Consider the following 14,111-nt stretch of genomic DNA (forward strand, 5'->3'; position numbering starts at 1 on the left):
GATAAAAAGAGAAATGAATAGAGAGGAAAGAGGGGAGGAAAAAATGGAAAGACAAGAAGCTAAGGAAAGAAACGAGAACAGAACAGAGACAGAAAAAGAGAAATTCTATTGGAGAGTAGTGAATATGAAAGTGAGGAGATGGGCCATACCGGAGAAAAACAAAAGGGAAACAGAAAATACAATGGAAGTAGCAGAAAATTAAGAGTGTCTTACACAAATACAGATGGATTAATAACAGGATTGAATGAACTGAATGATTATCTGAAGGAAAAAGACCCGGACATAATAGGAATCGTAGAGACAAAATTAAAAGGTCCACTACCACCCAACAGTGTAGGACATGATGCATATAATTATTGGATTAGACACAGAGAGACAAAACAAGGGGGTGAAGTTATGTTCCAGACTAAGAAAGATATAAACGTGAGGAGTGTCACATATGGAAAGAATACAGTAGAGGTGATTATGATCGAAGTGGAAGACAAAGATAGGAAGAGCACAAATTTTGTAATAAATTATGTGCCTCCTAAAACAGCCTCGTGGGAAGAGAGAGAACATAAAAGTATGTTAGAAGACAAAAGGATAACATTAAATAAGATAATGAAAGATGGAGGAAGAATAGTTATAATGGTCGACTTTAATTGCAAAGAAGTCTGTTGGGAAGAGATGACAGTATAGGGTGGAGACGACTCATTGGGAAATGTTCTACTCGAAATGATTTTTGAATGTACAATGATACAATGGATACAAGAGAACACTAGGTATAGAAATGAAGAAAAACCATCGAGACTAGACCTAATAATCACATCTGAACATAAAATTGTGGAAAAGATTGAATATAAGATACCAATAAGTAAAAGTGACCACATATTGATTGAACTGGAACTAAATGAGGAGAAATACATGAAAAGAAATGAACAATATAGAAAAGGAAGAATGATGTATGAGAATTTTTTTTTATATAAAATAAGAGAATTCTTTCAAAAAGAAAACTGGGAAAGAATATACAAAGAAGAAACAACAGTGGAAGAGAAATGGAATATTTTGACAAACATTTATAAAAAAGGAGTGGAAAAGTATGTCCCAAGACAAAAACAAGAAAAAGAATATATAAAGTGCTAGTACAACAAAAGTTGTAGGGAGTTAAAAGACAAAAGAGATAAAGCTTGGACTAAATTGAAGAAAGACAAAAGACCTGAAAATGGAAAACTTATACTTGTTATAGAAATGAGGAAAAGAGAAAATATGAAAAAGCTGTCATAGAAAAATGTAAAGATTAACCAAAACTATTTTACAGATTTGTAAACAACAAACTGAAAAACAAACAAGATTTAGAGAAATTAAGACAAGAAGGAGTTGAATACACAGAGGAAATAGAAATGGCAGAAATTATGAACAAGCATTTTAAATCAGTGTTTAAAAGGGAGAACATACAACCTGGGGAGATCGAATGGAAAGAGAAAGTCCCCCCTATGAAAGAAATAGGAGTAACAAAGAATGAAACAATGAAACACTTGAGTAATCTTGATGTCAGAAATTCGCATGGACCAAATGAAATAGCAAACTGGATTTTGAAAGGATGCAGGAATGAACTGGCAGACAAAATACACAGCATAATAAACAGTTCCTTGAAAGAAGGAAAAGTTCCAAAAGATTGGAAAAAGGAAATATAGTACCTATATATAAAGGGGGAAATAAAGAAGACCATACCAACTATAGACCAGTTTCTCTAACAAATACAATAAAAAAAAAATGAAAGAATTGTCAAAAGTAGATGGGTAAAATATTTAGAAAACAACAACAACAACAACGTGCTAAATCCATGGCAATTTGGATTCAGACAAGGACGATCATGCGTCACCAATTTAATATGTTTTTATTCAAGGCTAATAGATATAATACAAGAAACAGATGGATGGGCTGGTTGTGCATTTCTAGACCTAAAAAAAGCTTTTGACAAAGTACCACATAAGACGTTGCTTAAGAAATTAGAAACTGAAGAAGGAATACAGGGCAAACTATTTCAATGGATGGAAGACTTTTTGCAAGAAAGAAAAATGAGACTAGTGATAAGAGACAAACACTAAAATTGGGATGAAGTAATAAGTGGTGTTCCACAAGAACAGTTCTGGCCCCAATAATGTTTGCTATATACATTAATGATATGGATGAAGAAATTGAAAGTTATATGAGCTTCTTTGCAGATGATGCAAAACAATTAAAAAAAGTGAACACGGAAGAAGATTGTGAATCATTACAGAGAGATCTAAATAAGGTATGGGAATGGAGTAGGAAGTGGGAGATGGAGTTCAACACTAAAAAGTGTAGTATAATGGAATTTGAAAAAGCAAAAACAGAATAACAGGATCATATGAATTGGGAGAAGAAGGAATAAAAAAAAGTTGAAAAGGAGAAGGACCTGGGAGTCATTGTTATGAATAATATGTCACCTGAGGAACATATAAACAAGATTTTTGGAGAAATTTATAATTTGATAAGAACAATCAAAGTGGCATTTACATACCTGGATGAAGAAATGGTGAAGAAAATACTAATCACCCAGATAAGACCAAGATTGGAATATGCAGCAACGATGTGGTCACCAAGTACAAAAAAAATGTATAACAAAACTTGAAAGAATACAAAGAGCAATTACAAAATTGGCACTAACACTCTCAAAACTATCATATGAAGAGAGACTAACAAAACTTGAGCTACAGATACTAGAGCAAAGAAGAGAGAGAGGATATTTGATAGCTATTTACAGAATCATGAAGGGCATAGAAATTATTGATAGAGAGGATCTAATAGAATGAGATGATAGAAATACATGAGGGCACGGAAAGAAAATCAAGAAAGACAGCTATAGAAGAGATCTGAAAAAGAACAGCTTTCCTCACAGAGTAATAGACAGTTGGAACAAGTTAGATGAGAAAGTGGTGTATGCAAAAATAATACATGAATTTAAAAATAGTTTAGATAAAATGAGATATGAAGACGGGACACCACGAGCATAGCTCCCCTTCCCGTAAAATACAACTAGGTAAATACACACACACACACACACACACACACACACACACACACACACACACACACACACACACACACACACACACACACACACACACACACACACACACACACACACATGCACACATGCACACACACACACACACACACACACACACACACACACACACACACACACACACACACACACACACACACACACACACACACACACACACACACACACACACACACACACACACACACACACACACACACTCTCGGTGGCGCGATTGCTATAGTACTGGATTGCCAGTACGGTGGTGCTGCCAGTACCCAGTTCGAATCCTGCCTAGGGCCGAAATTATTTTCGGTATCACCGCGCTTCGGGTCGTTACTCCGACTTTGGTGGGCGGGGAGTTGTGTGTGTGTGTGTGTAAGGTCATAGCATTACCCATAGATCGGTCGTACGAGCTTTGAACTCTCTTCCGGGAGGGAAATAGCTGTCGATCACGAATCTAACACGTGATCCAAAGATCAAGGTGAATACACACACACACACACACACACACACACACACACACACACACACACACACACACACACACACACACACACACACACACACACACACACACACACACACACACACACACACACACACACACACACACACACACACACACACACACACACACACACACACACACATAACCTCGAATTCTCAACTTTTACGTAGTTGTCAACGGTGAATTGCTGGAATAACCTTCTACATTTGGTTATGTAGTTGTAAACACCTTCCCTTTCCCTGTACAAAGATGCGTAAAACATGCAAGTGTGTGTGCTTGAAGAAGAGAAACTACGCGAGAAACTATTACGTCAACAGAAAAAGGAAGAGGCAAAAAAGTTACGTGAACAGAAAAGAGAAGAGAAAGTGAAAATCGCGGCATCGAGAAAAAGGATAAAAGCCACTTTAAGGGATGTGTCAGAGATTGATAACGTTAACCGAGGAAGATAAAAAGTTGTTGAACGATGATAGGGAAGAACGCAGACGACGTCACGTAAAGGAATCAGGGAAGGGTGTACGGAGCCAGCCTGCCGTAGAGCTTATAGGCGCACTTCGCGAAGGACACGCCACTAAAGTCGCGCCCCACTCAGTAGGCAGACTGAGGGAATTCAAATGCAAGTACTGTGAAGCACTATTATGGAAAAAAGAAAGGAGAACTATTTGCTGTAATTCGGGCCAAGTTTGTACAACATTTCCCTCTACAATCAAAGATAACGACATTAAGGCTCCATACGATGGATCATCTGTACTCTCAGAACGGTTTTTGAGCAATATTGTGGGCTTCAATATGTTGTTCTCTTTTACCTCTTTTAACACTTCTAGCAAACTCGAAAACGCGGCCGAGGCCGCAATGTGTTACAAGATACAAAGTAGAATATACCACAAAATTGTCTAATTGAAGCCAAACTTATTGAAAGAAAATTCACGTGGAAAAATATGGAAAACTTCCCGAGATGTCTATAACTTTGAAAGCTGTTGAAGGGATAAAAACACGTGAACATAAAGGCGTTTATCACCTTCCTTCGTCGTTTTCACAAGTTGAAGCTATCGTCAATCTCGATTCGATGAAAGACCATCTATGCATAACAATTAGTTCCCCAAAGCCAGATACGAAATACCACCTTAGAACGATTAGCCATGTCAACTTTCTTTACGACTCTTTTCAGTACCCACTATTGATCCCTAACGGGGATATAGGTTACTCCTTAAAAATGAGTCGTGTCAATAAATCCGACGGTCCTGCTAAGACTTACACTACTCTGACTCCTTGCATGTTTTACGCATCTTTGTATATGGAAAGGGAAGGTGTTTACAACTACATAACCAAATGTAGAAGGTTATTCCAGCAATTCACCGTTGACAACTACGTAAAAGTTGTGAATTCCAGGTTATCTTTCATAGAAATTAACCAGAAGGAAATAAGAAAGGAACGCGCAGATATCTTACGAGGCGACGATGGACAAAGTTCTGGACAAAGAGTGATAATTCCCCCAACATTTGTCGGTGGACCAAGATATATGAAGCAACGTCAAAAGGATGCACTTGCATTCGTCACCCATTACGGATCTCCTGACTTTTTCATCACTTTTACCATGAACCCTCGGTGGGAAGAGTTGAGTGAAGCTATGGCACAGACAGCTTCCAGTGCTGCTTCGAAACAGAAGAACGATAGACCCGATTTGGTTAGTAGGATATCTAAGATGAAAGTCGACAGCATGATGGACGATTTAACCAAGAAGAACATTTTTGGGGGCGTAAAGGCTTACCTTTATAGCGTCGAGTGGCAGAAAAGAGGTGTCCCTCACGTTCACATTCTTTTGTGGATGGAACAACACGTCAACGCCGAATTAGTGGACAGTGTCATTTCCGCCGAAATACCAGGCAAGGAAAAGAAACCAAGGTTATACGATATTGTTACAAGGTGTATGATCCACAAACCGGGCAAAGGTTTCGACGAGTCCCACGCGTGTTGTCATGGAAAATCGGTAAACGGGAAAGGCAAATGTCAAAAAGACCTCCCCAAACCGTGTAGGGGCGATCTTCTCTTTGGACGCAACGGTTACCCTTTGTACAAAAGAAGAGCCGTGGGAGAAGGCGGACACTCTTTCAGTACGAAAGTTAAAGGAGAGTTAAAAACCATAGACAATTCGTGGGTTGTACTTTACAATCCGTATCTGTGTCTGAAATATAACGCTCATATTAACGCTGAGTGTTCAAATTCCATTAAATGTATAGCCTATGTTACAAAGTACATAAACAAGGGCTGCGACCGCATTCTGCTCACTAAGACAGGAGAAAAAGATGACATAGTCAACGAGGTAAAGAATTATCAAGAAGCACGTTATGTCAACGCGAATGAAGCAACTTGGAAGATTTTCAAATTCACCATTCACATGAGTTTCCCTCATGTTTTTTCATTTGAATTACATCTAGAAGGTGAAAATGAAGTGTTTTATAAAGAAGGTATGGCAAAAGAGGATATCGAGAACAAGATCGTACTGAATGATTATCTGAAGGAAAAAGACCCGGACATAATAGGAATCGTAGAGACAAAATTAAAAGGTCCACTACCACCCAACAGTGTAGGACATGATGCATATAATTATTGGATTAGACACAGAGAGACAAAACAAGGGGGTGAAGTTATGTTCCAGACTAAGAAAGATATAAACGTGAGGAGTGTCACATATGGAAAGAATACAGTAGAGGTGATTATGATCGAAGTGGAAGACAAAGATAGGAAGAGCACAAATTTTGTAATAAATTATGTGCCTCCTAAAACAGCCTCGTGGGAAGAGAGAGAACATAAAAGTATGTTAGAAGACAAAAGGATAACATTAAATAAGATAATGAAAGATGGAGGAAGAATAGTTATAATGGGCGACTTTAATTGCAAAGAAGTCTGTTGGGAAGAGATGACAGTAAAGGGTGGAGACGACTCATGGGGAAATGTTCTACTCGAAATGATTTTTGAATATACAATGATACAATGGATACAAGAGAACACTAGGTATAGAAATGAAGAAAAACCATCGAGACTAGACCTAATAATCACATCTGAACATAAAATTGTGGAAAAGATTGAAAATAAAACATCAATAAGTAAAAGTGACCACATATTGATTGAACTGGAACTAAATGAGGAGAAATACATGAAAAGAAATGAACAATATAGAAAAGGAAGAATGATGTATGATTTTTTTTATATATAAAATAAGGGAATTCTTTCAAAAAGAAAACTGGGAAAGAATATACAAAGAAGAAACAACAGTGGAAGAGAAATGGAATATTTTGACAAACATTTATAAAAAAGGAGTGGAAAAGTATGTCCCAAGACAAAAACAAGAAAAAGAATATATAAAGTGCTAGTACAACAAAAGTTGTAGGGAGTTAAAAGACAAAAGAGATAAAGCTTGGACCAAATTGAAGAAAGACAAAAGACCTGAAAATGGAAAACTTATACTTGTTATAGAAATGAGGAAAGGAGAAAATATGAAAAAGCTGTCATAGAAAAATGTAAAGATTAACCAAAACTATTTTACAGATTTGTAAACAACAAACTGAAAAACAAACAAGATTTAGAGAAATTAAGACAAGAAGGAGTTGAATACACAGAGGAAATAGAAATGGCAGAAATTATGAACAAGCATTTTAAATCAGTGTTTAAAAGGGAGAACATACAACCTGGGGAGATCGAATGGAAAGAGAAAGTCCCCCCTATGAAAGAAATAGGAGTAACAAAGAATGAAACAATGAAACACTTGAGTAATCTTGATGTCAGAAAATCGCATGGTCCAAATGAAATAGCAAACTGGATTTTGAAAGGATGCAGGAATGAACTGGCAGACAAAATACACAGCATAATAAACAGTTCCTTGAAAGAAGGAAAAGTTCCAAAAGATTGGAAAAAGGAAATATAGTACCTATATATAAAGGGGGAAATAAAGAAGACCATACCAACTATAGACCAGTTTCTCTAACAAATACAATAAAAAAAAAATGAAAGAATTGTCAAAAGTAGATGGGTAAAATATTTAGAAAACAACAACAACAACAACGTGCTAAATCCAAGGCAATTTGGATTCAGACAAGGACGATCATGCGTCACCAATTTAATATGTTTTTATTCAAGGCTAATAGATATAATACAAGAAACAGATGGATGGGCTGGTTGTGCATTTCTAGACCTAAAAAAAGCTTTTGACAAAGTACCACATAAGACGTTGCTTAAGAAATTAGAAACTGAAGAAGGAATACAGGGCAAACTATTTCAATGGATGGAAGACTTTTTGCAAGAAAGAAAAATGAGACTAGTGATAAGAGACAAACACTCAAATTGGGATGAAGTAATAAGTGGTGTTCCACAAGAACAGTTCTGGCCCTAATAATGTTTGCTATATACATTAATGATATGGATGAAGAAATTGAAAGTTATATGAGCTTCTTTGCAGATGATGCAAAACAATTAAAAAAAGTGAACACGGAAGAAGATTGTGAATCATTACAGAGAGATCTAAATAAGGTATGGGAATGGAGTAAGAAGTGGGAGATGGAGTTCAACACTAAAAAGTGTAGTATAATGGAATTTGAAAAAGCAAAAACAGAATAACAGGATCATATGAATTGGGAGAAGAAGGAATAAAAAAAAGTTGAAAAGGAGAAGGACCTGGGAGTCATTGTTATGAATAATATGTCACCTGAGGAACATATAAACAAGATTTTTGGAGAAATTTATAATTTGATAAGAACAATCAAAGTGGCATTTACATACCTGGATGAAGAAATGGTGAAGAAAATACTAATCACCCAGATAAGACCAAGATTGGAATATGCAGCAACGATGTGGTCACCAAGTACAAAAAAAATGTATAACAAAACTTGAAAGAATACAAAGAGCAATTACAAAATTGGCACTAACACTCTCAAAACTATCATATGAAGAGAGACTAACAAAACTTGAGCTACAGATACTAGAGCAAAGAAGAGAGAGAGGATATTTGATAGCTATTTACAGAATCATGAAGGGCATAGAAATTATTGATAGAGAGGATCTAATAGAATGAGATGATAGAAATACATGAGGGCACGGAAAGAAAATCAAGAAAGACAGCTATAGAAGAGATCTGAAAAAGAACAGCTTTCCTCACAGAGTAATAGACAGTTGGAACAAGTTAGATGAGAAAGTGGTGTATGCAAAAATAATACATGAATTTAAAAATAGTTTAGATAAAATGAGATATGAAGACGGGACACCACGAGCATAGCTCCCCTTCCCGTAAAATACAACTAGGTAAATACACACACACACACACACACACACACACACACACACACACACACACACACACACACACACACACACACACACACACACACACACACACACACACACACACACACACACACACACACATGCACACATGCACACACACACAAAAACACACAGAGATACACACACACACACACACACACACACACACACACACACACACACACACACACACACACACACACACACACACACACACACACACACACACACACACACACACACACACACACACTCGGTGGCGCGATTGCTAGAGTACTGGATTGCCAGTACGGTGGTGCTGCCAGTACCCAGTTCGAATCCTGCCTAGGGCCGAAATTATTTTCGGTATCACCGCGCTTCGGGTCGTTACTCCGACTTTGGTGGGCGGGGAGTTGTGTGTGTGTGTGTGTAAGGTCATAGCATTACCCATAGATCGGTCGTACGAGCTTTGAACTCTCTTCCGGGAGGGAAATAGCTGTCGATCACGAATCTAACACGTGATCCAAAGATCAAGGTGAATACACACACATACACACACACACACACACACACACACACACACACACACACACACACACACACACACAGACACACACACACACACACACACACACACACACACACACACACACACACACACACACACACACACACACACACACACACACACACACATAACCTGGAATTCTCAACTTTTACGTAGTTGTCAACGGTGAATTGCTGGAATAACCTTCTACATTTGGTTATGTAGTTGTAAACACCTTCCCTTTCCCTGTACAAAGATGCGTAAAACATGCAAGTGTGTGTGCTTGAAGAAGAGAAACTACGCGAGAAACTATTACGTCAACAGAAAAAGGAAGAGGCAAAAAAGTTACGTGAACAGAAAAGAGAAGAGAAAGTGAAAATCGCGGCATCGAGAAAAAGGATAAAAGCCACTTTAAGGGATGTGTCAGAGATTGATAACGTTAACCGAGGAAGATAAAAAGTTGTTGAACGATGATAGGGAAGAACGCAGACGACGTCACGTAAAGGAATCAGGGAAGGGTGTACGGAGCCAGCCTGCCGTAGAGCTTATAGGCGCACTTCGCGAAGGACACGCCACTAAAGTCGCGCCCCACTCAGTAGGCAGACTGAGGGAATTCAAATGCAAGTACTGTGAAGCACTATTATGGAAAAAAGAAAGGAGAACTATTTGCTGTAATTCGGGCCAAGTTTGTACAACATTTCCCTCTACAATCAAAGATAACGACATTAAGGCTCCATACGATGGATCATCTGTACTCTCAGAACGGTTTTTGAGCAATATTGTGGGCTTCAATATGTTGTTCTCTTTTACCTCTTTTAACACTTCTAGCAAACTCGAAAACGCGGCCGAGGCCGCAATGTGTTACAAGATACAAAGTAGAATATACCACAAAATTGTCTAATTGAAGCCAAACTTATTGAAAGAAAATTCACGTGGAAAAATATGGAAAACTTCCCGAGATGTCTATAACTTTGAAAGCTGTTGAAGGGATAAAAACACGTGAACATAAAGGCGTTTATCACCTTCCTTCGTCGTTTTCACAAGTTGAAGCTATCGTCAATCTCGATTCGATGAAAGACCATCTATGCATAACAATTAGTTCCCCAAAGCCAGATACGAAATACCACCTTAGAACGATTAGCCATGTCAACTTTCTTTACGGCTCTTTTCAGTACCCACTATTGATCCCTAACGGGGATATAGGTTACTCCTTAAAAATGAGTCGTGTCAATAAATCCGACGGTCCTGCTAAGACTTACACTACTCTGACTCCTTGCATGTTTTACGCATCTTTGTATATGGAAAGGGAAGGTGTTTACAACAACATAACCAAATGTAGAAGGTTATTCCAGCAATTCACCGTTGACAACTACGTAAAAGTTGTGAATTCCAGGTTATCTTTCATAGAAATTAACCAGAAGGAAATAAGAAAGGAACGCGCAGATATCTTACGAGGCGACGATGGACAAAGTTCTGGACAAAGAGTGATAATTCCCCCAACATTTGTCGGTGGACCAAGATATATGAAGCAACGTCAAAAGGATGCACTCGCATTCGTCACCCATTACGGATCTCCTGACTTTTTCATCACTTTTACCATGAACCCTCGGTGGGAAGAGTTGAGTGAAGCTATGGCACAGACAGCTTCCAGTGCTGCTTCGAAACAGAAGAACGATAGACCCGATTTGGTTAGTAGGATATCTAAGATGAAAGTCGACAGCATGATGGACGATTTAACCAAGAAGAACATTTTTGGGGGCGTAAAGGCTTACCTTTATAGCGTCGAGTGGCAGAAAAGAGGTGTCCCTCACGTTCACATTCTTTTGTGGATGGAACAACACGTCAACGCCGAATTAGTGGACAGTGTCATTTCCGCCGAAATACCAGGCAAGGAAAAGAAACCAAGGTTATACGATATTGTTACAAGGTGTATGATCCACAAACCGGGCAAAGGTTTTGACGAGTCCCACGCGTGTTGTCATGGAAAATCGGTAAACGGGAAAGGCAAATGTCAAAAAGACCTCCCCAAACCGTGTAGGGGCGATCTTCTCTTTGGACGCAACGGTTACCCTTTGTACAAAAGAAGAGCCGTGGGAGAAGGCGGACACTCTTTCAGTGCGAAAGTTAAAGGAGAGTTAAAAACCATAGACAATTCGTGGGTTGTACTTTACAATCCGTATCTGTGTCTGAAATATAACGCTCATATTAACGCTGAGTGTTCAAATTCCATTAAATGTATAGCCTATGTTACAAAGTACATAAACAAGGGCTGCGACCGCATTCTGCTCACTAAGACAGGAGAAAAAGATGACATAGTCAACGAGGTAAAGAATTATCAAGAAGCACGTTATGTCAACGCGAATGAAGCAACTTGGAAGATTTTCAAATTCACCATTCACATGAGTTTCCCTCATGTTTTTTCATTTGAATTACATCTAGAAGGTGAAAATGAAGTGTTTTATAAAGAAGGTATGGCAAAAGAGGATATCGAGAACAAGATCGTAAAAGACACTCAACTGACAGCATTTTTCAAATTGTGTTCCCGTAACGAGTTTGCAGCAGGACTTTACTACCACGAGATGCCAATTTTTTTCATTTACGACAAGAATAAGGGTAATTGGTTAGAACGTCGAAACAGAAGTTCCGCTCTAGGGAGGATAAGGGCTGTAACCAGTAAAACTGTTGAACTCTTCTATTTGCGTCTTCTTCTTACACATAGGCTAGGACCTACATCTTTTACAGATATTAGAACCGTCAACGGGCACATATACCCCACCTTCAGGGAAGCCGTAAAGGCCATGGGCCTACTAAACGACGAAGATGCGTGGAAACAGATTATCCTAGAGATCATCAATCACACAAACGATAGAAGACAACTAAGAGCAACATACGCAAGCATGTTGGTGTTTTCTTCCCTCGAGGACCAGTCAAATATCTGGGAAAAGATCAAAGATCTGTTTTCGAGCGATTTTCTTCATTACAGAGGGTTAACAGAGTACAACGATGAAATTTATCTGGATGCCTTAGACGATATATAGGAAAACGTGTGGAACTGCGGAGGAGGTAGGATAGTCCAATATGGCCTTACTCCTTCTAGAGACGGTGAAAAGACAACAAACGTTATACGTAGGGAGAAATCGTATAACAAAGCTAAGCTGACAGAAGAGGTTAAAGAAAAGACGGTTCTCCTAAACGAGAAACAACGGCAATGCTACGAAACCGTGATGGAGCGCGTTGAAGGAGACAAAAAGTATCGTAATAACGGTATCTTCTTAGACGCTCCTGGAGGCACGGGAAAGTCTTTCGTGCTCAACATTATTCTTGACACGGTTCGTTCAAAGGGAAAGGTAGCCCTGGCAGTCGCGTCCTCGGGTATCACTGCAACCGTTTTACATGGCGGTAGAACAGCGCACAATATGTTTAAGATTCCATTAATGAATTACCGCTTTTAGGAGAAAAGTGTCTAGGTATGAATTGACATTAGAGTTTGGTACTGTCAATTCATACCTAGACACTTTTCTCCTAAAAGCGGGCATCAAAATAGCCAGGACGTCAGGTAACAAAGTAGGACATTTGGTAACACGTAGCTACAATAATCCCACTAACAAAAACAGCGTTGTTTATAAAATCTCGTGTAAAAGTTGTCCCTCTTCATATTTTGGTGAACCTGGTCGCGGACTTAATAAAAGGATAAATGAACATAAAAATGACGAAAAAGCCCATAGGACATCTAACTCCATAGTAATGCATGTGGATAAACATGGTCACCTTCCAGACTGGAAAAACACAACCGTATCAAATATAGGATCATCCAAGAAAATAAGGAAGACAATTGAGGCAGCATATATCAACACTAATAACAACATTAACTATAGAGAAGGCTTTATATGTTTAGCAAAAGCCACAAGCTTATTAATAATAAAAGAATACGCAAATAAAATAACAAGCTCTCCGAAGCGTCCCATGAGATGACCCGTCCGTGTATAAAACATCCTGTTACGTTTGAGTTGTTAGCTTTGTGATCAAGACCCTGCGGGTCGAAACGTTAAAGCGTGAAATTCTTCCATTACTCCTCGTCTACTTCTTTCACCTTCAGTCTTATTTGTCATAATATAGTCAACATATATATATATATATATATATATTATATGTATATATATATATACATACATATATACATTCTGACAGGTTGACGTAGTGTATTAGTCTGAATAAACTGAGACTAAGACTCCTGTGTTTCCTACTGCACTTACGTCATATATATATATATATATATATATATATATGTATATATACATATATATACATATATATATGTATATATATATATATATATATGTGTGTGTGTGTGTGTGTGTGGGTGTGTGTGTGTGTGTGTGTGTGTGTGTGTGTGTGTGTGTGTGTGTGTGTGTGTGTGTGTGTGTGTGTGTATAAATATATATGTATATATATATATATATATATATATATATATATATATATATATATATTGATACTTGTATTCCAAATGCTACTTATATTCCTTGTTGTTAAGGGCCGAGCTAAACACATTCTCACATCATACCTTATTAAATGCCACTTAATCACCTATCCTAACAGAGACTCTGCGGGACGAAGCATCATCCCCTATCACCATTACACTGATTCTGTTTAAGACAATGTATTGAGACACAACTCTTTAACAATAGATAATA

At 38.1% G+C, this 14,111-nt stretch overlaps 2 protein-coding genes across 2 annotated transcripts in view; both read left to right on the forward strand.

Moving 5' to 3' along the window:
* Positions 1-10,296, forward strand: part of LOC143041618 (uncharacterized) — a 24,154-nt gene extending 13,858 nt beyond the window's left edge. The window contains exons 3-4 of the mRNA XM_076213627.1: positions 4,747-6,123; positions 10,246-10,296. Of these exons, the coding sequence (XP_076069742.1) occupies positions 4,747-6,123; positions 10,246-10,296 (1,428 nt within the window). The remainder of the gene's footprint in view (positions 1-4,746; positions 6,124-10,245) is intronic.
* Positions 10,297-10,376: 80 nt separating this feature from the next.
* Positions 10,377-12,455, forward strand: LOC143041620 (uncharacterized). The gene has a single exon (XM_076213628.1). It carries the CDS (start codon positions 10,377-10,379, stop codon positions 12,453-12,455), a length of 2,079 nt encoding a protein of 692 aa, XP_076069743.1.
* The last annotated feature ends 1,656 nt before the right edge of the window (positions 12,456-14,111 follow it).

The sequence above is a fragment of the Oratosquilla oratoria genome, chromosome 31, assembly GCF_046742065.1.
Source record: "Oratosquilla oratoria isolate Oo_2021 chromosome 31, ASM4674206v1, whole genome shotgun sequence".
NCBI classification, from domain to species: Eukaryota; Metazoa; Arthropoda; class Malacostraca; order Stomatopoda; family Squillidae; genus Oratosquilla; species Oratosquilla oratoria.

Bases quoted from the DNA above. Each gene is read 5' to 3' on its own strand.
- LOC143041620 (XM_076213628.1), top strand. From the start codon at position 10,377: ATGTCTATAACTTTGAAAGCTGTTGAAGGGATAAAAACACGTGAACAT.